This window comes from Gymnogyps californianus, chromosome 11 (assembly GCF_018139145.2).
Source record: "Gymnogyps californianus isolate 813 chromosome 11, ASM1813914v2, whole genome shotgun sequence".
NCBI classification, from domain to species: domain Eukaryota; kingdom Metazoa; phylum Chordata; class Aves; order Accipitriformes; family Cathartidae; genus Gymnogyps; species Gymnogyps californianus.
The window spans coordinates 8,069,215-8,095,614 of NC_059481.1; the positions used below are offsets into that span (position 1 = coordinate 8,069,215).

A 26,400-nucleotide genomic window follows, 5' to 3' on the forward strand; every position below is an offset into this window, starting at 1 on the left:
CATGTGAAAGATGACAAGTGCTGAAGCAAGTATATTTGGGCTGTATTGACAGTACAGCCTGTACTCTTAGTGTATAGGCAGATACTTCATAAACCTTTTGCTGTCACTAAGGATGTTCTGATGAATCTGTTCTGAAGGTAGTAGTTTGAATGTAATGGAGAAGCATGTTGTTACCACAATTAATGAATTAGTCATGAATAGCTATTTAGTCTGACACACCTCGAGAGTGTTCACCTACTGAAATCAGGTTTTCTTTTATTCAGATAATTTCTTAATGATACAGGCTGAGGCATTTTTGCACCTGAGGCCATTAGGTAATTTTTTCACTTGACTTGTCCAGTACATGGGTCTGTTCTCAGGCTAGAATACATTTACAATTGAACAAGCAGTTAGCAGGCTTATCCTGCTTCTATATGGTAGGATTTTCCTTTGTGCTGAGTGTGGCTAGTGTCCAGCCTGGGACTGCAAGGGACAAAGCAGGCTGAACTGCTCCTATCAGTTTGATTGTAACCTGCCTATTGTGGTTTGTTCTGGATCTCTGATACTCAAGAACAGTTAAATAGCTCATAACGTAGTATGGGGGAAAAGACACTTCAACCAAAGTACCAGTGGTAACTTTCTGCTGCTCTAGAATGCACTTAAGACTTTGGGGAGTTCTTCCTAGTCTGTGCTTCAAAATATGTAGCTGGAGAGTCAGTAATTGGGATGTTAACTACCGGTTGTGAGGTAGCTGTGGTCATGAATTCTACGTCTGAAGCAGACGGTATTTTGGAAGAATATCCATTTTTATTTCAAAATTATTTTACCTGGGGACTACAATTAGATCTTAAAGTTAGAAGTCAAGGTTATTGGTTTTTTTTTTTCCCAGGGCTTTGAAAGTATTTTGTCATTCTGCCTTTTACAGATGTAGAGTAGTAGGCTAACTATAAAATACTAATCTTGTTGCTGTTTGCTCATTGAGAGTGCAGGTGTACAAACAGGAAAAGAAAAAACAAAGGGGAAGTTAATATCACCTGATTACCAAAACAAAAAAGCACCAATTCAGTAGCTAAAATTATGTTCAAGCTGGTAACAGGATACAGTGAACAATGAAGAATGTTTTTTACGTTCTGTAGCTAAATGTGTCCTTTTAGGGCTTGTTTTGCAATTATTCTTGACCAATTGAAACTCTTGAGGCGGGTAGAAGTCTACCTCATTTAAATGAATGCACTTTTTTTGGCACGATATCTCAGTGAGATGCCTAGTCACTTATTTTTCATTCTTGTTATTTTTGAAGACTTGGGAATACACTCAAGAACTAAAACTACTCAGTTTTTTAAAGGATTTTTAAGTCAGGGCGAGCCAGGGCATGTAAGTATTAGAACTGGCAGGTGGGGGAATACTTTCTGCTCTATCCATTTGCTACTGTAGCTGCAATAAAACATACTATTTTCCCCTTTATTCCTGTCCTGTCTTCCAGTCTCTAGTGTGACAGTGTGCGAGAACCTCACTGAAGTACCAAAGCTGTGCAACATCCTCTCTGTGGATGTTGTTTTGTTCTGGTGCTATTTTAGTAAGGAAGTACTGGGGAATATATCGAAGGGGCATATTTCTAACAGCTGCCACGGTCTCTGTGTTGTGGAGCTCTCCTAGGAGCCTAAATAATCTATAGCACATGAGAGGGCTAGAATCCTCTGCTAGTTTTGACAGACAATGTATCCAAAGTACATTGTGCCCTCTGTGATGGAAGTATGACTTGGTCGACAATAGGCAGAGTGACAGATCCTACTTTCTCAAATAGGAAAGAGAATAAGGGGAATAAATCTGAGGGAATGGTGGAATGGTCTGGGTTGGTGAGATGGTGGGAGCCTAGTCTGATCCAGGCAAGCTGATTCCAATTTCAAGGTGAGGTTCTGCTCCTTCAGTTCTACCTTAGTACTCTTTCCATCTGTTTATAAGCCTTCAATATTGCTGATGAAACTTGTTCAGTCTAACATCTTCTCTTATTCTAACCTTGTATAGGAAACCTGTGCTTGTCCTCATTCCCATTGATCAGCCATGTGACTTCGAAATACTTGGCCTGACTCTGTGGTCTTACCTCTTGGCTTCTGCAGTTGTCTTCCACAAGCATTCTACATCTTTAACTTTCAGCAAGCCTTTACAGAGGTCCTCTGTCTTCAGCTGCAAATCCCAAAGGGCACGCTCCACTCTTACAGACCTCCAGTGTGATTTTTTTGGGGTTTGTCCCTTAAATGTTATCTGTAATAGTATATAATCTGATGTATAAGTTACCTTTACTAGTAGTTCTGAACAGGTTTAACCTTGCCCAGACAATGGTTCTTAAATGGTGTGTGTAAACATTAGAACACTTTTCTGGTCCCTTTTAAAGTGCAGATTTCTATGGTAGTGCATACTAAAGGGAAACTTGCAATGAAACACATTGTATAAAGGCAAAGAAGTTCTATTTTGTACTTTGCAATAAGGTGATGGAGATATGTACAAATGTTATCTCCATTCATGAACCTGGTTATGTAAGTCATGGTATTACTTAAATGCCTGTATAAAAAAACACGTGACTTTAACAGTAGATTAAAAATTAATTTTTATCTTTGTAGTACTCCTTACAGTTACTGCTGCGGGGTGTTGGGAGAGTTTTTTTGAGTGCAATAAAATATATACGCTACTCAATTTGTGCATTAGCACTGAATTGGTGAAACACCACTGAGGATAAAGCTCTAATAGGAATCTGTGGAATGGCTGGTGTTAAATACTGCCTGTATACCACAGACAACAAGTGTGTGTTAAAAGATATAGGAAAGCCCTTTGTCATGCTAACTATTACTCTACAATTTAAAATGCACAGTATTTTTTCGAAGCTGCTGTCAACACTACCTAAAAGCAATACAACTACTTTAGAACTGGGCTCCAGAGTAAAAAAAAAAAAAATATTCTTGCAAAATGTTTCATGGCACCTTTAATCACTACAAATAATTTGAAACCTCTTTGACACTTTATTTGAAAGGTTTTGTCCATTTTGATAGCCCTTCTGCTAAACCAGTGGGCCATTGCTGACTCATCAATGACTGAGTTACTAGTCTTGCTCTCTTCAGAAGCTTGGGCTTTACCTGATGCTCTCGCATGCAAACACTATGTAAATTGACCCTTGCTAAACATTGAGATTTGACAGGGCGAACTCCAAGATAGCTGCAGCTGCCTCCTGTTCATTCGTACTGTGTTTCAGTGGAAACAAAATGATTCTGGCAGTCAGACATTGCACAAGGAGTATGCAGAAGCACATCGGCATGTCTAATCCTTTAATCTACAGATTTTAAGAGGTGCTTTCATTAACTGGGTGAGGCATGCTTAGCTGCACAACATAGTTTTTCATACGGTTGTTCAGAGTAACATTTTGTAGGGGAAAGAAAAAGGCACAGGCAGAGGGCTGTGATGGTTAAAGATCACATGCCTGATGTGTGATGTATTTTTCCACTGTTGCTTCACTAGATGATACATAGAACTGTGCATGTTAAAGGAACCTTGTAGGAAACAAGGTTTTCTCAGTTACTATACTTTAAATAAACCAAAGCATGTGATGGCATCAGCTGGGGGTTTTGAGAATGGGAGTGTGAATCCCAAACCTACATCACTAAATGACCAACCTTATAGCTTCAAATCCCACCTCATTTGCTGAAATGGTTAAAGCGTTCCATGCCTTGTGCCGTTATCCCCTTTTCCATCATATGCTTTAAGTCATATAACAGGATAGCATACTGCTCTCAAGTGACCTTGGGGGTGAATGGCCCTTACGAACACCAGTACTATACCCACCAGCGTTAGAGGTAGTAGGAGATGACTGGCTGTGAACTGTGTACTCTTGCTTAACTTCACTCGTGGTCTACAGCTACTTCTAAAGGCTACAGTACTGTGAGAAAATGTTACGTGTTAAAACCTAACAGTTTTTCACTAAATTAAATTGAAATGAAAGCAATAGACATCTGAAATGATAGAAGGAGATTTTATGGTACTGCATAAAAACCAAAGACTTAATAGGAAACTGTAGAGTGGGTTATTCATCTACATACTTAAAAACTTAACTAGATAAGGCATTCTAGTGCACACAGGCTTTTAGATGCATGTTACTGCATGTAAGTGCAATACAACCTACAGGAGAGGCATTTGGTATTGCTTATATTATAAACAATTTACAAATTTTACTGAAGAACAGTTTCTACTAGTGTGTTCTTTTTTATTTTGAAAAATAAAAATAAGAAGAAAAAACCCTGAGGCTTTCTTTAATTAACATAGGTGATTCTAATAGCTTTTGTTAACTGGATGTATTAACAACAGAGTGAGTCTGAAATACCGAAAATTGTATTCTCAACAGCAAAATAGCAAAGACTTGTGGATTTGTTCAGTTGCTGACAGCCTTTATACCTTGCTTGTTAAAAAAAAAAAAACAACAAACAAAAAAACCTGTGTAATGAGTTACTCTGGTCTTGTTGGATTTGGTTTTATTGGACTTAGTTTTGTTGATATTCTTTTGTGTGTGTTTGTGAAAGGTTACCTTGGAGGATGTTTGAAGCTCCAATTCCATATGCAGTGAAACAAATGTCCTTCATTTCAGCGGGGTAGATTCAATGGAATCTGTAACTTAAGGTTTCAGCTAGTCTTCTGAAATCTGAAATGTGCAGACAAGGAGGAAAACTGAAGTTGTGTGGATTATGTCCTTTTTTTTTTTTTTTTTTTTTTTAATTTAAAAAAAGGACACTACCTATAAAAATGGATAGGCTACCTCAGAATTGTCTTTCCTTATGGTCCTGCAGGGACAAACATTCATGATTGGCCTAGATACTTTTTGCAGAAGCAAGGGGAGAATGGTTTTCTTTTCAACAAAACCTAACTAGGCATAAATAAAATCGGCAGAATAGGTTGGTAAGTTATTACAGATCCCTGGATATTTCATGGTTCTTTGTTCTTTTTTAATTATGTGTTTGTAATTAGAAGAACTTTGTTTTTGAAAGCCTCAGTGAGTTTCAGTATTTTAGGTGTTGAATAATTCATGCTAAACTTTGTTTACGCATTGTTTATCACACCAAAGAACCTCAAGCAACTGATTAAGAAAAGACTACCACATTCCTTTATTCACAATTATCCTCTGGTTAATAATAACATTGACACAACTATCTTGGCAAAATCTTAGCTGTGTTTACGTAAAGACTGGTACTATGCCGAACTTCAGCATTGCATTATGAGGGCTGCCCAAATCTTTCCCATTCCTGGATTTTATTTTTTTTTAATTCCATGGAAAAATGTTCCAATGCACTTTAAGTTTGTGTCCAGTTTGGCTTTTTTGTAAGAGCCCTTTTCTTTATTTTCAGGTTTGTGTGTATGCTATGGCCAAGTACAAGCAGCTTGACTGCAAAATGAGCTGTGCTGGAGTGTTTTATTAGGTTTATTCATAGAGGTTGAAGTGGTGGTTGTCCTTAAGAAACTTTCTGAGCACTGACTTCTTCAGACTGTGCTCGGGTGATGGTTCATGGTAGTATCAAGGAATAGCTTAGTTTTCTGTAAATAATTATCAAATCCAGTAACTGACACTGGTCACAAGGAATTGTCTGGGATTACATATAGAAAAAAAACTCACCTGAAATCGCTTGGAAGAACTTGTCTGTAAGTTCATACTTAAATCTTTTTTTCAAAGGAAGAAAATAGATTTTTATGAAAATGGTCTCATAGGTGTAGAAACATGTACTGCATTAGTGCCTTGGCATCTTCTCATGTGTATTCGAACATCATAGGTCAATGCCCCAAAAGTTCATGGCATTGACTTAAATTCTTGGTTGTCTAAGAGTCTCATATAATCATATTGTCCTGAAATTTAGGGAAAACGCTGAATATGCAGTAGTAAAGAAAGGGCGGTAGTTGTGGTCTGCAGACAATGGCAGTGTATTTGTTGCTGCACATATCTATCTTTCTGAAGTAGCAGAAGGTTGAAAGTCTGGGCTGCTTCTTAGCCAGGACTTGGAGCTGCCTGTTCTGAACCATTCTCAAGAACCAGCTGAGCTATGGACGTCTACTGCTTCAGAAACCAAAGGTCAGCTGAGACAGGAGTGAGTATTGCTCACAGGAAAAAGGGATAAAACCAGGCAGCTGTGTCGTAGCAGAATTAGAGATTGATCTCGGACAGTATGAAAATGGAATAAAGCTCTTTGTCCCTTCCAGCAACTGCAGTGAAAGCCCTGAAAATAGACCTGCAGGTTTATCCAAAGGCTAATACAGCATGGTGAATCCTTAGTTGGCACCAGGGAAGACTGTAGAAAGTGTCAATGTTTCTTTCTTAAGAAGTTGGTTTTTGATATTGCTCCTGGAATGCTCCTGACACTTTATTTTTTTTCCTTCTGGTTCTCAGTCTAACTTACAGGTGCCTCTGTTTCTAGGCCAGGTGTGAGGAAGGCAAAGAAATTGGTGTGGAAGGAGAAATATATTGGAAGGGTTTGTCAAAGTTCATGACAGCCCTGTGCGGAGTCATTGGAAGTAACAGTAAGTTGAACTCTAATGGGTACCTGTTCACCAACTATCTCTGTCCATCTGCATGCCTCACTCGTGGTGGGGTGCACAGCTGAAGGGTGTGTGGCAGAATATGCCTTACTGACCCGGTACAGGTTAAAGGTATAGCTACTGGTATTGCATTTGGGTCACATTTTTAGCACACCACTTTAAATTGTATTTGTTTTCAGCAAGATGGAGTCAAAGGCAGCATTTATAACACCGTTGAAAGACCTTGAGCTGCTCCTGTGGTCCTGATGGGGTCATAAGGAATATGTTGTTTAACAAGCTGACATGTAAGCTTAGAGGAAGGCTACTTGAGTGCCAGTTGGTTTTTGAGCCAGAACTTATTTTTAAAGGACCACCAATCTTGGCTTTAATATGGAGTGTAGAAAAAGGTAAAACTGCCTCTAAGGGCTTCAACAATGTAATGAATGGCAGCAGCTAAAAGTTAAAAGATATTGATAATCAGAGCATTTGGCTTGTGTCCAGGTTGTTCAGGGGCGGAGGGAAAGAAACAGTATTCACCTAACAGCTGTCTTTTCTGAATCAGAATGCTATGCTTAGATGAAAAGTCATTCAGCTGGTTTTAGTTTACATTTAAAATTATTTTTTTAGTTTATGTGGGTTTGACTCGGAGCTCAGAGTTTGAATGAGCCCGGAAGTTGAAAGCGAGGTACATCACAAGCATTTAAGTTTAATGTGGTTTTGTGTTGAAGCCCTGCAAGCCCAAGTCTTCAGCCACAGTTTAATATCTGAGACTTAAGGGTTTTTGCCTATTCCCTCCGCCCCCCCGATTTTTGAAACCTTGTGATTTAGCTTGAATTTCACCTGTTTTGAGTTTTCATTATGAAGTGTAGCATTTTGTTTATGATGATAAAAGCTAGCTAGCCTTCTGTTTTGGAGATAAGATGCTAAACTGCTTTACTGTTAAGGAATGTAAACAAGTAGCTGGATTAATCATGTTTAAAGTTATCTAACAGAGAAGTTCTTTGAAGAGTTAAATGAGATCTACAAGTTGATAGGGATACAGATGATGGTGATGAAGGGAACCTAATGTAGAATGTGAAATCATGCTGAATACAGATTTGCATCAATACAGTTTGGGGGGGAACACTTATTTGGATTGGGCTTCAATTTTTGGATGCTTTGTATCTTTGAACACTATACTTCAGTGTTCAAATAAGAAAGACCTTTAGGTAAATGAGGTGTCTCCAACAGAGAAAATGTTAATAATTTTCTGACAGGAAGCCAGGGTCAGACATAGGAATGGAAAATTAAAGGGGAAAGAAAATGCAGCATCACACTGCACCAACCACTACAGAGATTCTTTTAAATAAAATTAGGGTAACTTATCTGCAGTGGTATGCAGCAGTTTTTCTTCAAAGCTGATACTTAGCTTTTCACTTGGTTTCCCTTTAACAGAAATAGTTTGAATGGTATATTTATGATGCTGATACTGAATTAAAACACATAACAGACATTTAAATTTGGTCTTTTGCATAATTCTGCAAAATCGGTGACAAAGTTACAGGTTTTGTGAAACAGCAGCAATTTAAGCCTACTGGAGTGCATTCAGATCTTTGGCTGGCATCTCTGCTCAAAGCATAATTATGTCAATACAACATCTGTGAGACTGAATCTACTACGTATCCTGATAGTATCGGTTTCTTATAGCAAACGTATGAAGAATGCTAGTTTGCAAATGAATTCGCTTGTTCACACATCTGGTAAAAGCCTATAGTTATGAAGATAGCTAGATGTCTAAATTAGTTTTCAGTTAGCTTTCTTGCTCCAGTAATAATTTGAATGCTAGATATTAACATTAAACATTCTAACATATTAAAAAAAATTGGGGGGAAAATAGCTGTTTCTGTGCTAAAACCTGTTTTACAGACTAATAGGAACTATCACTTTACCTATTAAGTGAACTTCTGCCCATAGTTAATAAAAGAAAGATACTGCAGATGCAGGGATCATACACATGCATTGGTGCAGCCTACATAATAACCATAAAGACCCAGTCTCCTAGCTGTTGAAGGTTATATTAAAAAATGTTGGGCCAGACAATTCCCTTACATAATTCAAGTAATAACCATGGTGTCTCACTAGAGTGGAATGAACTCTTTGTATTCCCAGTGCATTTCTATGCTTCCACCTTTTTGGGGCATCAGCTTCATTGGCAGAATGCAGTGAGCTACTTAGCCAGTGGAGATCATGTATATTAATTTTTAGTTTTATTTTGTTGGATGCCTTATGAATTATTATGGAAATATGAAAGTCTACAGAGCCAGGATGCAAGCTTAATACAAATCAGAGTAAATAATTTGAAGCATGGGATCTGACAGGAAGAAGATATGACAGCCTTATGAAATCTTAAGTAGGCTGGGTTATTCAGAAAAATGTTCAAAGAATAGCATTCTCGTCATATTGACTAGGAAGATACTGTAATAAAAGCCAGTGAAGTAAAACTAACATATTCATTAAATGAAAATAAGCCAGTTATTCTATACAACCAAAGCATTACCTGCTCTATTTTTAATGTAGTTTCTTCTCAAAGCTGCCCTGGACTGAATAATCAAAACTGTTTTAGAAAATGAGTGCAATGGCAAATATTAACTTTATTCATAATGTGCATGTGGAGGATAATCTGGTTATGAGAATACATCTGTTTTATGGACACTCAATGGGACCTGCTTGCCCTGGCATAGTGTAATTATTGGTTAAAGTAAAAATCAAACTCTGACAAAGGATGAACGAACCAGTGCATGAAATTGTCCCCCAACTGTTAAGCATTTTCATTACCCAGTCACTAAGTTCCCACTTTTGTATCTTTACTTTGTATCTTTTCCTGCTGTCACCATGTACTTTGCAGAAGAAAGATCTCTCTGCCCCTGGATGTTTAGGTTTGGTCCTTACATTCATAACTGAAAACCTGGAGTGGTCTGCAAAGCTTTGTGTATTGGGACTTAACATCCTTCCTGTAGGATGAGGGGAGGAATTGGACTGTCAGACTGTCAGGGGAATGTGCTTTCTGATGGGACTCCTGTGAGCTCGAGAAAGCACACGCTTCGAAGCTACAGTGTAGTTGTGTAGCCATCCTCAACCCTTACGCTGGAAGCAGATAGTAAGCACTTTGCGGATCAGGCCAGATATGAATGTACAGCTGAGAAAGTGAAGTAGTATCTGTTTGAGTCTCCTACACAGTGCATGAGATTTGTCGGGTCTGATGTATACTGCTTTTCCCAAGATTTTGCTTCCTGTTGCTTTTTGATTAGTAGCAGCTTTTTGGGAGTTGATGTGAACTTGCAGATTTGGTCCGTTGGAAAGACATGTAACTAATTCCCGAGGTGGAATGCTCAAGGGAATTCTTGTTTGTATTTATGTAATAATTAAACAAGGAAGCATTTGTATCTGCATGCACTGAAATAAATATTAAGGTTGAATTCTTTCAAAGGGTTAAATTAAAGGTTTACTCAATGTATCAAATAGTCTACCACAGTGTCTGAAGTCAAATCTGGTTTCTTGCATGAATAGCAAAAGGTGAAAGCTAATAAAAAGGAATTTGTGGGTTGAGCCACATGTGTCTTACCACCCAGGTGTCAGCTCCACTGTAGGTGAGTGAACACCACTCCCTGAGCCTTTCCCCTGTTGCTCTGAGTCAGTACTGCCGAGGTAAACAGGAAGCTGCTGTAGTCCTGGAGCTTTTACTCTGTTTACTCAGCACTCTGTGAAATTAAAATAAACATAGAAAGCAATTTTTACATCAGAACCTCCCCCACTGTGGAGCTCCTGCTAGCCCCCCAAACCACCTCCTCCAGCCACTGTCACCAGCAAGAGGAGTTGACAGCTCACATGTGAAATGGGGATATTGGTGTGGGGGGAGCACTCCTGCTTCTCCCTGAGTGAGCAATAAAAGCTTTTCAGCTCTTCACTGCATATCCCGCCTCCCAGTGCCACAGCCGTCCAGCGCTGCAGGACTGCGGTTCCTAGGGCTCTCCTTGTTCAGGTAGTCCCCCCAGTACGATGACCTGTATAGAAATCAAGTCACCTGAGCTCTGCATCTGAACACAGTCCAAGGACAGATTATGCAATTCTTTAATCCAACATGAAAGTGGATATTCTTGAAGCCACCTAATTGGGAAAATCCCAGATAAACCTAACAGTATACCTTGAAATTCTGCAAGCAGGACTTTGGCAAATAAACTCGTTATCGTGGGACACCACCCTGGTACAACACAGCAGTGATTATCTTGTACTGCCCTGCTCATCCAAGTTGAAACAGCACTATGCATACAGGAGGGCAGGTCCCAGTTATAAGAGTTGGGAAGATCAAAGCAAATATCTCAAAAATAGGTTAATTTGAAACCAATGACCATCCCACATTATGAAATGAGCAGTTGACTGCATGTCTTATTTTTGGCATCTGAGCAGTTAAATGTTATAACTCTGAGCAGTGCATTATACTAATAAAGTTTTGTGGTGTCAGCACAAAGGTGCTTTTTGGTACATACTGTTGGAAAAACAATCTTGGCCACAGTTATCTGCTGTGTTGCAGCTTTTGCTGTTTTATCATGCCCATTACAATAAAGAGTGTTTTTCTTTAGTGTAAACTGCCACAGTCATCTAACTACATGACAATTGCCACTTAAAAAAAAAGTTTATATTCCCTCTGGTTTGTAAATAAGTTCAGAAAATGGCTGTATTTATACCTAAAAGGAAAAATAAAAAAAAAAAAACTAAAAGAGACTCAACTGTAGTTTTTCAAAATTATTTTAAATTCAGATGTGATTCAGGGGGATGGTTTAGCCAATGTGCTTATTTTACAAATCAATCTTTCAATTTTTGCAGAATTGCTACATACTTTTACTCAACTGGATGAAGCTGTTGGCATAAAAACATCTAGTTTGATATTCTTGGTTAAAAACAGCGGTAATAAAACAAGGTCCATGCCAATTTCTATAATCTGCCGAACCTGTTGTATTCTTACTCACAATCCATTAGCAATCGATGAGATGAGGACAAATATACCCAACAAAACTGTAGTTGTTCAATAATTTATTGAGAAGAAAATAGTATAGTTTCATGTGTAGAATATAATATTCCTTGTTATTGCTGGAGTGTGTTAGTGCATCACATTGGAATTAAATTGGTTTGTATCCAGAGGTCTTATGAATATGTGCTAAGCAAATGGGGAAAAAAAAAAAAGTAGGTTTGGGGTGATAGGCAAGTAAGAGTGTCTCCATAGGTAGTGTATTATTAAGTTAATGAAATGGGCATGTTGGGGCATAGATGCTTTTATTTTTTAATTAAATCTCTAAGCCAACCAAAAATAATCCATTTATTGAGATTTTTTTTCTGTTTCTTTACATATTTGGGAAGGATAGTTTTGCTCTTTCTAAAATAATATAATTTTAAAAAATTCATTCTGTCATCTGTGTATGAGAGCTGGTACACTGTATTAAAACTGTATTTTTAAAGAGCTTTTTTTACTGGACTGTTCAAGCAGTAAAAAATCCTGTTTGTAGATCAGAGTTCAATACCCAAGAACCTTAAAAAAGGAATATTGAGGTAAAATTTTAGAATGCATAGAAAGGATAAAAAAATAACACTTAAGTTGTTATAGTGCAGTTAAAGTTCATCCTTCTCTAGGCCATACACTGGGCACGGTCTTAAAAACAAGATAGATAAAAGCAATCTCGGGCTAAGCAGAAAAGGTCATTGCAGGGTTAGAAAGACTGTCATAAATAGTGATTTGGTGGCATTTAGTATTGTTATTCATGCAGACCTCCTCCCCTCGATCAGTTATTTCAGCAAAGTTTAGGCCAACTGTGAATCGCAGCAGCTGAAAAGCCGATACAGCTTGTGCAACAGGGCAGAGCGGGATGCCCGGCTGGGCAGCCGCTGCGCCGCCTTCCCCCGGGGCGGGCAGGCTCCCGTGTCCCGGTGATCGCTCTGCCCCAGGGCATGGCGGGCTGGTGGTCCTCGCTGGCTTTCAAGTTAGGGGCCTCTTAGGAGTTTTTGCATGAACTGCTTTGCTATTAATGAACCAGGTAACAGAAAGTTACTTTTTCTTCATCTTCTAGAAGTAGCAGACTACAGATTGAAAACAGATTACTGGATTTTGATTATTCTTATTTCATTAAGCTTTTTCAATGATTTAGTATTTTTAATGGAAAAAATAGAGCTACCTTGTGTGTGTACTGATGGGGGGGGGGGGAGAGAACCTGAAAGCCTTAGCAGTCTGGGAAATGACCCAAGTTTAACGTATCTAGTGTATTAAAATGTGTAGAGATATATTATGATCTTAATGAATAATCAAAGCAAAAGTCTTGCTGGTAGACATACAGTTCTTAATCCAAATAATATTTCCATGCAGTACAATACACTATTTAAGACGTTCAGTATAATTTTATTATGTAAAAGTTTCCTTTGGCAATGTTATTTCAATAAAATTAGTTGCTGAAAAGTAAATATCTTATGACGAGAATAATGTTACAGTTAACAAAGTTTTATACTAAATTCAAGGAAAGATTCAAAACTGTACGAGTTTGGCATCTCCTCTCCGTCGTGCTTTGGGATTACTAGCGGTATTGCTATTGAGCATGTTTTTCAAAGACAAGTCACAGTTTATGGGGGTGTAACTAAAAATATAAGTATTTTCTTTTGAAGTATAGTATCTTCCTGCTTATAACTAAAACATTGAACTGATTACGTAAACTTTGTTGGGAATGAGATATTTGCAGTCATTCGAAAGTGCTAGTGATGTCATTGGAAATTGAGTCGGTAGATGCAGAATGGATTTGTTGTAACTGATACTCTGGTTACAATGGAGTAGTAACTAAATGGTGTTTTAACTGGAGCAGTTTTATTCCCTGGAAATTCTGCAAATACTATAATGATTTCTACATCTTTAATACTTGCAAAAATGTATTGATTTATCCTTTCATCCTTCAGTGTTGTCTTGTTGACTTATCAATTTAAATACTAAGTATTTAAATAAATATTGCCATCCTCTTTATTTTCTATTCTGTATAGATAAAAAGGAGCAAAACCTGCAGCTAAAAATAACGTTAAAATAATTATTTTTCTTCTTTTAATATTTGCTGGTACACCTGAATCCAGTAATCTTTGTGGGAGGACTGCATGCCTTCAGAAAGGGAAACCATGACAGAAGGAACAGGTAGCATTAAAATCCAGTCAGAGATCAGGTCTTCCAGAAGGCGTAATAGCAAGTATTTGGTCCTCTTGTGTAGATAACAAAGAAAAATTGTGTAATTCAGTTTAAGACTACTGAGCTTTCCTCCCCTGCAGCAATTTTGTATGCATTAGTGAGATAGCAAAGGCAGATCCTCAGGTGCCCAAAGGAGTGAGTGATAGCAGTTATCTGCTGGTTGTGCTACTAAATGCACGCTTGTGTACCGGGTGATTAGATCTGAGGAGATGCTGTAGCCATCCTCTCATTAAGACCTCTGTATCTTTGTGGAAAACAGAGTGGTATGATACAGGGAGGTGATACGTGGAGAGTCTGGGCTAACCAGCCATTAAACTGCTTTCGCCAGCTGACTTGGTGAACTGCAGAATCGATGTGCCCTTAGTCTGCTGATGGGAACAGCCATCCTTGAATTGTCATTGTAAAAGGGTAATTGGAGGCTCCAAGAGTAGTCAGACTGCACAGAGAAGTCGTTTTCCAATAAAACCCTCTGTCACAAAGTCATCAACCAGGGTACTGCTGGGGACAGACTTTGGCCTTAAACTCTCTCAGGTTAATGTCTTAGCAGTATCAGTCTGATGAGGAAACAAATACCTTCATTTTACCGTGAAACAAAAGGGTCAGTAGAAGGGGGGGGGGGGGGGGGGGGGGGGGGGGGGGGGGGGGGGGGGGGGGGGGGGGGGGGGAGGGGGGGGGGGGGGGGGGGGAGGGAGAGCGACTTTCAGCTGCTTTTCATGTGCGGCGTTGTAAAGAGGGCAGTGACTGAGGAGAAAGGAATTCACTGGGGTGATTGTGGCCTGTGAGCATGGTTTGGTGCTAAAGCCTGAGATTCCAAAAGCTGGGAGATGGGGAAGTGAGCACTGACATCAGCTAGAACAGGACATGTAATATGCCACTGGTTTTACTTTCTGCAAAACCTTCAGCTGGCAGCAATATAGTATGTACCACACAGCATCAAAATGCTGTCTTCTAGCAGTGCATATGTGAGACACTAGTCCATGTGTAGAGCTTCTGAGTAATGCTATTCTGAGATTCCTCTCTGTGGAAACCAGATGGTAAGCTCCCAGTTGACTTCAGTTTCTTGTTTAGTTTCAGGATGATCAAGGAAAAATATTTTCAGTCTGATGCTATAGGAGATGCAGTGGCATTTTGTCTGAATTTACTGATTGAGTTTTCGAACTACATATTTCAATTAAAGACCATAATAATATTTTTTGTAAACGTGACACAGACGAAGACTCAGAATAAATTAATCATAGACAAATTGTTTTCTGTTGTTCTAAAAAACAAACAAACAAAACAAAAAAAAGAAAAGAAAGAAAAAACCACAATGTTCTTGTTCCTGAAGGGGTGGAGACTTTGGGGGCATTGCAGCTGTGGAAAATCTTGTGATCTTTGGCCTCTGAGATCCCAGTTGCTATGTAGCATTTTGGGGGATGCATCTCTTTTCCAGGGAGGTATCAGGAGCAGGAACCCATCCTTTTTTCTTTTTTGTAATGATGGTGACAGAGGGAAGAAAAAGTTCACATACACATATATGCCCCTATATTGTACAGGTGCCAAAATGAATTTTAATACTCTATGGAACTGTGACAGCAAGTTTGGGTTAAAATGTACAGTATTTTGTAGAATTACATGTGAGTTGTATGATTGCACAAACCCCTTTTGAAACCTGTTTTTAATGGAGAAAAGTGACAGATATAAAAGCTTTATTGTACATTAAGGACTGATACAGCCAAGGTGAAACTTGTTTGTTTTAATTGTTCTCTTGCATTTCCTTAACTTGCACAATAAGTATGTACAGATGCAAACTGCATATACAATTTATAGATCAAGAGTTAGTGTGCGTGGATGCTGCTCAGTGAAATGATTGGAATGGGGGGGGGTGTATATGTACATACACTCATTGACTAAATGTTGCTATTGAAAGGCCTACCCTTAATCCACCACAGTCACAGGAAATTTTGCTGCTCATGCCATGAGGAACAAGTCAAACTTAGAACAGCTCTGGAGACTGTTGTCTAAAAGCAAGTCAACCATATTAAGTAGTTAACAGCATTGCATTTCCTTGAGATTATTTCTTGGAACATTAGGCCACAGCCACCCAAAAAGCTGTGGGGTAAGCAAACATGAATTTAGAGTTCATTAACTACTTTCTGGTATCTTCCCACTGTCTCTGTAAGTTGTGTCAAAAACTTACGCACGTTAGCATGATCTGCTCTTAAGCTCATTCCCATCCTTATTTTGTTCTGTCGAGTAGCTGTGCCTTTTTAAAAATAACCTTTTAAAAATATTAGTGAAAATTAATACTGATGCAATCATGATCCTCACAGTCAAACACTGAAGTAACTTTTATTTTGGTAATGTTCTGTTATTTATCTTACAAGAATGCTGATGTCTTTCCTGACTCCTGAAAATGAGCATAATGTGTGTACCCTGTAGACATCTCACATTCCCATAACTTGTATTGTGTTACAAGCATGCTTTTGTTATTCAGGTAAGCAGGCTCTAGCTTCTGTCTTGTCCCCTCCTCCTGGCCCTGGCTGTGCTGGGTTGGCTGCAGAGGTAGAGCCATGGTTGCTCCCTGGCTCCAGAGCCCAGAGCAGGCGGTGATGGTGGGGAGCTGCCCCGGGGCCAGGCCCTGCTGGGGCAGGCAGCCACTGCACAGGAGCTGATGGGAGCAAGTGTTTGGGCAACTGGGATCTCCCACAGCCTGTAACCAGCTTGAGTCAGTCCTTCTGGTCACATTGGGCTGAATCTGCCCCGTCCGAGAGCAAGCAGTGAGAACTGATGACTTTTCCCCCCAGAAATCTTTTTCTCAGTATTTTATTTCCCTGGCTGTGGTTTTGGGGATATTAACCGGCTAGTAGTTTCCCTTCCTTAATACATTTTTGGTATTTTTTGTTTTCTGTGTAAAATGTCTGTCCTGCTGCTAGATGCTCAATATTTTTGCTTTGCTATTTCTTCAAATCTTAAAGCACTGCTTTTTGTCTCCCTTAGTATTTCCCCCATGTTAAATTTAAATAATTTGCCTTTTATCTTTGTCCGTCTAGCTCTTTCTGCTGTCTTTCTTTAATTTTCTTTCTGAAATATGATCATGTCATTGCAGCCAGTATATCTATTTTTTCTAACATTAGATATACAAGAGCTATTTTGGAGCACTTTTGTCTCTTCTGGCTTCTCAGTTTTGATTATCCCAGTTGAGGACCAAAATTCACGTTAAGTATTTCTGCAATGTTCTCTACTAAGAACAGCAGACTCTTTCACTTTATAGAAATATGTGAAAGATTCCTCTTAAGTGGATTATAAAAGTTTGCTATTTTGATGGATGATATCATTGCAAAAAGTTGTAGTTGTTTTTTTTGTCTTGTCCTGGAAAAACTGGTACAAATAATGCATGTATGAGACCAGTGATATGCCTCCATTGGCAGAAGCGTTGTTGTCAGGTGTAGAGTAAATGGTGTGCAGCTTTTTCAGTTTTATGACATCTTTGGTTAAGATGATGGCTGTGTATCACTTAGTATTGTATTCATAATACTAATCGGAGTAGATAGACGTGTCTCCAAAACTACAAGGATTTTATGCAATAGTACTCTGTCATAGCTGAAAAGGGAAAGAAAAGGTTGTGATCATTTGACACTGTTAACTCCCTTGTGGAGGCTGAGAATCCCTTCTGCACTGTGATGGAGGATTGATGTTTGCTACTGAAAAAGCTGTCAGAGATTCAGGATGGCAATTTTTCTCTGTGGGAACCAAGAATGCTTATTTATGGCATGTAGGTGGTTGTAGTTTAGACAGAGTTCTGATGGAGAGAGAGAAACAAGGCTCTTTGTCAGGGGCAGAATATACAGTTTCGTCTGATCCCTTGTTTTTAATGCTTTATTTTTAGACATACTATTTTTAAACAGCTTGAAATACAAAAATATTTGCTTTTTCTCCCAGTTAAAAGAAAACTCTGTTGTGACACAGCATGACTCAATCTTTTTATAGCCACATCAAATATGTGTTGCTTAGGATAATGTAAAAATATACAAACAATAATAAAGGCAAGAATGAGAAACCAACAATTGCTATTGTAACACAAGGTGGAGGGCAGCAAAAAAAAAGTTCTGTAAATAAATGTCTCATCAATATTTATTATTCATTCCAAACAAAACAATAATATGCTTTAACCATACCATACCAAAAGTAGTACAGAAAGTATAGACAGTATTTGGTACATAGAAAGTATTTTAAATCCCCTCTTTTGGTATTAATGTAGCAATTGTCTTAATCTGTTAATGAGTGGGTGTTAAGGGAGATGTACAAAGTGAGAGTAGAATTTTTTTTCATTTTTTAGGTTCTTTAATGTCTTGAGTGTTTTGATGCTGAAGATAATGAAGTTGTTGAGGTGGAGAGGACAGTGCTGCCTGGTCTCTAGCCACGTGGTAACTGTATATGTGCTCCTGAAGCAGTATGGCTTGGAAACAGTAGGCTCCTAGCTCACAGGGTCATCTTGTGACTCATAAATATTATTCTTGTCCGTGCAAAGCAGATCTGATTTTGAGCCTGAAACAGCAACCAAATGAATAATAACAGCTGACAGCAATGTAGTACACGCCTTTAATTCCAGCTTCACCAGCCCAGCCTCCATTCCCTGTGCAACGTCGGGTGCTGGGTTTGAAGCTCAGGGAGAGCCTGAAGGAGGCCTGGCAGCCAGGTTGTTCCAACACTCCTGTTTCCACTTCTGTGGTTTGTAGCAGGCTGTTGATGTGTTTTTGGTTTTTTGTATTTTTCCTAATCTGCCTAGCTCATCTTTTTTCACCTCTTTAGGCATTGTTAGTCCTGACACAAAGACTTTCATTTGCTTATTTCTTGTACAGTTAGATCACATCTTTCACTGAGAAAACCTAAGAGAAGCCAAGTTGTTATTTGCTGACATCCGAACTGCACGGCTAGGCCCAGGGGTGGACTGCAAGCTCTGAGCCTCTCTGTTTGCCCAGATCTGACCGTGCCACAGGGGAGCTCTGTTCGAGTTACTGAGTCCTCACTGTGACTAGTGCTGACATGGGGGTGTGGGGCATCTCTACTGGCCCTGGTTCTGCTGGCTCTGAAGTTCCTGGCCAGTCCCAGGAGACCCGACCTGTCCCTGGAGCAGGTGGAGAGGGGTGGAGGGGAAAGTATGTTGTGTGAAGGGCAACAGAGGACAATTAGCAGTTGAGAGAATTAGTCTGAGTCCTCCGTGCAAGGCAGGTTCAAGTTAAGGTGGATACCAGGTAACTAGCTCAGGTGTAAATTATCTCCAGATTAGAGTACTGCATTTTTATGTGGATGCTAGAAAGCTCTACCTAAATTAAAGGTTAAATTCTCAAGAAACATGCAATAAGAACAAGTCATTAGTGTTTGCAATGTGGGCAATTGAAAAGCATTGTAATTTTTAAGTATATATCCTTGACCTTTAGAAAATACACAGCCTGGAGAAATATGAAGAGTTGCTTTTATAACTGCTATGATGTGGAGTTTTTTCAGATTATTTATGACAGGAAAATTTTTATTTATTTATTTCAAAACTATATAAAAAACAGTTAACTGTTAGCTGGACATGGTTATAGTACCAGTTAGGAGTGACTGAAGTTGATAAATTCACGTTAGACTCTGTACTCATCACTCATGCTTGGAAGAGCAAGAACGTGGGGGTAGGTGGTGTCCTGTAGAAACAGCACTCCCTGTTTTGTTGCCCAGACCAAGGAGGTGCTAGCCACTGTGTGTGGCCATCCTACTGGTGTTAGGTTCCTGAAGAAGGGAGAGTGAGAGCAAAACTTAACCACAGATGCAGTTAGGCACTATTAAAACTTGAGCTAATTTCTAGATCCTAGGGAGAAGTCTGACAATAGTCTGGTGATGATTTGCTGCTTCTCTGTATATTTGCATGTAAGGCCATGCTTTAAGGTGAAAAAAGTAGTTCCAAACTATGGATAGAAACTGCCATTTAAAATGTGATACAATATTAATGTGAACTACTTAGTGCTACCACTCTAAGCTGTCTTCCATGCTATTGCTTTCTTGGATATTTAGGCTGCTACCTTTTTATAAATATCTCTGCATCCTTTTCCTTTTGACTGTATGTGATACTGTAGTACTTAGATTTTATTACACCTGCACGTTAAAGCAGTGTGTAAGTGCTGGAGAGAGCTGCTCTCAGGGCAAGCTGAGCCTTCCTGGCGCTGCCCCTCTTACTTGCCTGCTGGTTCGTTAGCTTTAGGGAAAGAACCCTTTGGCCTGGTAGTGTGTGTGGCTTAATCACAGTCAACAACAGTCACTGACTTTTATAAAGCCTGCTGTTTTGCAGACTGTGTGCACATTTTCCATATATCCCATGGCTTTGTGAGCTTTGTCCTCTTCTCATTGAATTTACTGGGTCTGATGCCGTAGCTTCCAATGGAAAGCCTGATTGTTTTCCCACTCTCATTTCTTACATGTTTTCTGTAGCTTACTCTATGATCTGATACTAAACCACATTCTGTATAGCTTTGTGAAGAATGTAATTCTCTGTATTTATTTTGATACCGTACTTTTTTGTCCATCCTGCCAGTTCCTTTTTCCAAGTGTAGTATGACAAATAGCTGATGAGTACACTAAAGGAAATTATGCTTCTCTGTTGGACTTCTGTTTTCTCCAATAACCTGACCTTCAACTGATTTTTCAGTCACATGTTTTATAACAATTTCCAAAAATTAATTGGTTCCTTCATTTTCTCAGTGCTTCCAGATCACTGCTTCCATTGTGCGAATATAAAATTGGCAAGGTTCACGCAAACTAAGCTAGTTTAAGATTATTATTTTATTGAAGCTCATGTAAGGTTGTGGATGTTCAAGAAAATTGCTGAGATTGTGTGTTTTCAGACACACTTACCTCTGCTGTACTATATGTAAAAGCATTCTTTTAATTCAAGTTTGCAACTGTTCTTCAGTGTTGTCAGCAGTGACAGAGCTGCATCAGTGATAGCAATGGCTGGAGACTTAACAGAAAACACATGTAAAGTCTACAAGTTCTGTGCTGTCTGCAGTGGTAAATTGGGTCTGGTTTTAGTGCAAGTTAATTTAACTTGAGATAAAAATTCAGTTGGGCCTTGGTTTGACTTGTCAGTCAAGTTGCGATGAGGCTAACCTATAGGCCTGACTCTGTTTGCTAATATACATTATGCATTAAATCTGTGTCTTCATTAGTTTTTGTTGGGTTTTCCCCCTAATAGATGCAGTAAAGTTTGTGGAAAAACATAGTCTGAGACTAGTTTAATGAACACTTTTAGCCAACCCAGCTTAAAATAAGAACCTTGTGCTCCCCTGACTCCATTTGTAGTTCCCACTCCTATGCCTGGTCTTGGTACAAGTGCTTGACCATTTACATGAGGAAACAATTTGGCAGATGCACTTTTGTGTTAGTACAGTTGCATAGGTCATTTGCTAGTGTGGAAGTGTGTACACATGGAAGTTGCACCTCTGTAAATTGCTAATGTCCCATTTCAAAATACTTGAGTGCAGCCAAAGTGTTCAGAGTACCTAAATTTTCTTATTTGATCTGTAAAATTATGCATTATTTTATTCTGCAATATTCTTTGTAATAATAAATTGCTTGTATTCTGATGGCTTGATCCCGTAACATACATGAGAGCAGTGTGGCTAAATCACGTTGTTTGAAATTGTGGTATTAAAAAATGAGAGGAATACACAGAATTGCCATTTTGTTGGCCACATCTTCCTTGACAGCATGCTCGATAACTTCTCAGTGTAAAATGTGTTAATTCCAGCATCACTAACTTCAGTATTGCATGAACAAAAATTAAAGTATAAAAAGGCAAGAGGGCAGAACTCCATTAGCATTATCTGTCAGGCTACAGAAAATAGGTTTGGGTTTGGAGAGCAGATTTATAGCTGAATTAATAGCATTGATCTAGACTGGATTTAAATTTGTTTGTGGGTGTATCCATAGAACCTATCTACTGTTCAAATCAGCTGGAGAAAAACAGATCTTTATTTCAAGTGGTACAGCTTGAAATGTCACAAGTTTTCAGTAGCATCCTGAAATAGTAGTCTCTAAGTGTGGGGAGAGAATATCTACTTAGATGTCAGTTAAGCATGGTGACTAACAGATCAAAAGGGACTGTTAAGACATGCAGCCAACAAGCTGTGTAACATAACCTGCAGAACATCACTGAATACTTACTGCATCAGGCTCACAGCTTCCATTTGAGTAACAGCACATGAGCAGGTTTGACTTAAAAGACTGTAAAGGATGGAGAATCCACTGTACCCAATTTAATAGTTCAGGTAGTAATTATCCTCACTACTAATAGTTGCACTGTAGGAGTGTAATTTTTGCATCCTTAGCTTCCAGTAACTGATCTCAGTTGGAATAATTGTTTTTTTCTGCTAGATTTAGAAATGTCTGCCATCTGAAATCCCTTCTATGTGTAGGCATTCACAAAACCCCATGGAATTACCTCCTAGTTTTTGAGGTCAGTGCAGTTCTTTAACAATTCAAAGGCAAGAAGTTGACATCATTTATGCATGCTGTTATATAATGCCTGGATCAAGGAAAAGAATTCAATGAAAGAAAAATATTTTGGAAGTTGGAATTTGAATAGATGGTTTTTGGTTATTTAATGCTAATGAGAAATGTAGTAACCTTTTTGATGCTTATTGTGCTTTCCTGCAGGGCAGCAAAGGACACTACAGATATCACTGGCAGAGCCACAATGTCAAGCACAGTGGAGTGGATGATATGGTCCTCCTTTCCAAAATCACAGAGGATTCCATAGTGGAGAACCTAAAGAAACGATACATGGATGATTATATTTTTGTATCCTTTATAGTGTTGTTTTTAGCGGGGCCCTGTGGACTTGCTGAACCAATGTGAAACTAATTATATGTATGTATTCTATTTAAGCAGATTACTCAGAGATGCTGAGCATTTTATGTGACAGTTCACCTGAGATTGCACAAAATGCTTTGTAAACTGAGCCAATTATGAGGGTTGAAATTAAGTTCTGAAAAACTATTTTAAGGTATTCTTTTTGATATTTGGAATTGTTCTTGTCATTGTTGAAGACAGACCTGTAACTCCATATATTTATACATCCACGAGACCCCTGAAGCTACTGCAGTAATGCTACTTCTAAGAGCAAGAATTAATAGATTTAAGGCATATATATGTGTCTTCATACTATGTTGTCTTCTATACCTCCCAAATTCTAATGCTTTCAAAATAGCATTTCTTCTGTGACATAACCCCATTTACAACTTATTCTGGAATTGTTAATACTGTGAATCATGGGCTGATGGAAACAGGTAAACATGTGAACATCTGTAAATCTGCAGTGTTCACATGTTAAATTTTTTTTTCTATAATTAATGAAAACATGATTTAAATACCTGAACATATAACCTAACAAGAAAAACAGAGTTCAGCACCAAAGGTTTGCTTTTTTTTTTGAAATTTCATATAAAAGGAATTCCTTGAGATAAGAATAGTCACTATTTCATTTTTAGCTTTCACAATGTGATGTAAGCTGCAATAATGAGTTTGATAAACACTAGTCAATGTGATTATGTACTACAAAGTGATACTGTTTCTTCTGCTGTAGCCAGGTTTTCATACTTTCTAGTTGTATCTGGAGAATAGTTTCCTTGAAGAGTTTAACTTTTTTTTGTAGGAGAAAGGGAAGGAAATATAACATCTCCTGGCTATTTCCATATATTGAGATGGTTAAGAGCTAAGTAGCAGCTCAATTTAGCAAGGACTGATAGAGGAAAATTAACGTTGCAGTTGTGCTGACATTTCCATCCCAAACTGCAGAGGTTTTAATACGTGTGTGCACATGGGTTTGGATCCTCTATTCAGTGAAGTACCACACCATTCGCCTTATAGAAACGTGATAAAATTGCACAACATTTGTCAAACTATAGCGCTCTTCCTGTTAGTAACTTGAGCGCTTTTGTCCCTGTGGAATGCTGCATCTTCCATGCAGTACATTCACAAAGTCTTCAGTGCTCTGTGCTGAAAAAACGGTTTTATGCTTTTTTTTTCTTATACAAATAAGTGAGATTAACACGGAGATGGTCTTTCTGCTGAAGCGGGAATAAGTATGTTTTCCAAGGGGACTTGTGGTCACATGAGGGATCAGAGTCTTCTTTTAAAGCATTATAATTCCTTTGTGTAGGGAGAAAAGACTCCTTTTGCAGTTCTGTGAAGGCTTTTCATTCTAAAATGGAGATCATCTCTTGAATCTTTCAATTGTTTGTATGTCCACCCATGAATGAACATTTCTCTGTGCTATGCTGCATAGAGATTACTGAATCGTCCCAGAAAATGCTGGTATTGTTTACCAACAGAAAACTGTCACTTTGGATGTTTATACTGACACAATGAATGCTTGATTTATTATATTCGAGACCCAGATGTTGTCACTCTTTTTTGAATTAAAAAATGTATGAAGAAAGCATTGCAAATTAACAATACAGAAATTATGTTCACTGAGTTATACTTCTTCTCTAACGTGTTACCATTTTGTGCAATGGCACCGCCGTAATGGATTCTTACGTAGGATAATCCAGCAGGATAAATTTGTTAATTTTCCTACTTTTGTACGGAAAGCTTAGATAGTAAGTTTGCCTATGAACAATTCCAGATTGTTAAGTGAAACCTGCAGTACAATATTTCAGACTCATTGACATGGGTACACTGCTAACTCCCAGCCCAATGAACCAGTCCTGCCTGTAATGTAGTATCAGTTGCTTCATACATGTATACTGCAATTCTAATTCCAAAGGTTTCTAAAGTATTTTGTAAATGTAGGTACATATGCAGCTGAATGCAGAATGGTGAAATACTAACATTCAAAATGTTGCAAAAAAGCTTTCTGGGACTAACAATAGCTTGAAACTGAGTGTCTTCTTATAGGGCAGGCTGCAGGATAAGACTCCTAGGGACTGTTAATAGTTACACTGATAAAATAACACCACATACTGAATTATCTAATTCCCTTAGCCCCCCCACTAGTACATGCAGCTGAGTAATTGTCCAATTTAGCTCAGTAGTGGCTGTTACCATCCGACTGTGCATGCTCAGCACTATCTCTGTGAGATCAGAATGTGACACGATACTATATTCTGCAAAGGTCAAAACAATCTTTTCTAATACTGACAATATGACCTCCTCAGTTACAAAGGAGTAAAACAGTTTAAACATGCCATTTCCTTTCTGTATTTTTATTCAAGGTGTGTCATGTTTGGGCCTCTAATACATGTTTCTATACTTAGCTTGTCCTAAAATAAATATTTTGGTAATACGAAGGTATCCCATTGAATGATATATTCTTGTAAGCCTGTTAATTTCATTTTTATTAACAATTGCTGTAAGCTGTGGGGTTTTTACTATTATTTGAAGCTGTGCTGTATTATGTAATAGGTGGAAAAGTTATTTGGCAGGCATTAGTGGTAAGATAATACTTTATGAAACTGTAGTTACCTTAACTTCTTTTGAATACAGACATACATTGGCTCTGTATTAATCTCTGTGAATCCTTTCAAGCAAATGCCATATTTTGGGGAAAAGGAAATTGAAATGTACCAAGGAGCAGTAAGTAAAGCAGTCTAAAATGTACTGCAGTATTCAGGGGCGTGTAAATATTATTCTACATGGTTAAATTCTTGGAAGCATTTGTTTCTGGGTTTTGGTAGCATTGTACTAGCCTGGGAGAACTTGGCTGATATCCATTACCACTTATTGAATCTTCAGATTGAATTCCCTGGAACATAGGATTAGTATTTCAAGAAAATACTTGTATTGATTAACTCTAATCCATATCAGGTTTCTCTCCTTGACATGTCCCTCCTCCAGCAAAGGCAGTTTTTAAGCTATTGTATGCCTAAAGTGTGGTGCACAATACAAACTGTCCATTAGTGGATTTGGAGACTATGACTTGAGAACTCTCAAACTGGACAAGAACAATAAAAAAAATTGAGATGCCAGAATTAGATGCCACTTTTGAAAATATAGCTTGAAGAGTGAGTCAGCACAAGGACATTAGGGACTTAAAATTCAGTTTCCTCCTCTGCTCGAGTTGGGCATGTCCATAGATTTGGGAAACCATTCAGTTTGAATGGACTCAGTGGATGAAAATGAGACATACAGCACCAGGCTCTGTGTAGCGGTTCAGGTAGTTTATTGTTAGCATATGACCACTGGTGGAACAGGCTTAAATTATGTGAGTTTCTCTTGGACAAGTAATATATTTCAAGCACAGACCATTTTTAGAACAGGGTGTTTACGATAGTTTAGGAGAGAATTATGGATGAGAGAAAGATCAGTAACAAAACCCAGAGACTTTGGTTTGTTTTTATTAAATGAACAAAAAAAATCCTGGGGAAAATTCAGTATAAAGTGGGATTCAGAATTGTTTTTCCAGGAAAATAATTCTTCCATTTACATTGCTCTTTCTGCATTGAAAAATTATTCTCTATTTCCCCTCCTAGGCACAATATGAAAACCCACCACATATTTATGCTCTTGCAGACAGCATGTACAGAAACATGATTATTGACAGAGAAAATCAGTGTGTCATTATTAGGTAAGAAAAAGATCTGTAAAAAAATATTTTATCGTCGTCTTTTGGTGTTTTGAAT

At 38.4% G+C, this 26,400-nt stretch overlaps 1 protein-coding gene across 5 annotated transcripts in view; it reads left to right on the forward strand.

Annotated features, from left to right (window-relative positions):
* MYO1E (myosin IE) overlaps nucleotides 1-26,400 on the forward strand; it is a 96,486-nt gene that overhangs the window by 12,577 nt on the left and 57,509 nt on the right. For 4 of the 5 annotated variants that reach the window (XM_050903097.1, XM_050903099.1, XM_050903100.1 and 1 more), the window contains exons 2-4: nucleotides 22,433-22,576; nucleotides 25,265-25,354; nucleotides 26,251-26,345. In XM_050903097.1, the coding sequence (XP_050759054.1) occupies nucleotides 22,433-22,576; nucleotides 25,265-25,354; nucleotides 26,251-26,345 (329 nt within the window). Of the gene's footprint in view, nucleotides 1-6,416; nucleotides 6,520-22,432; nucleotides 22,577-25,264; nucleotides 25,355-26,250; nucleotides 26,346-26,400 lie in introns of all 5 variants that reach the window. The other variant, XM_050903098.1, reaches the window with a different exon arrangement.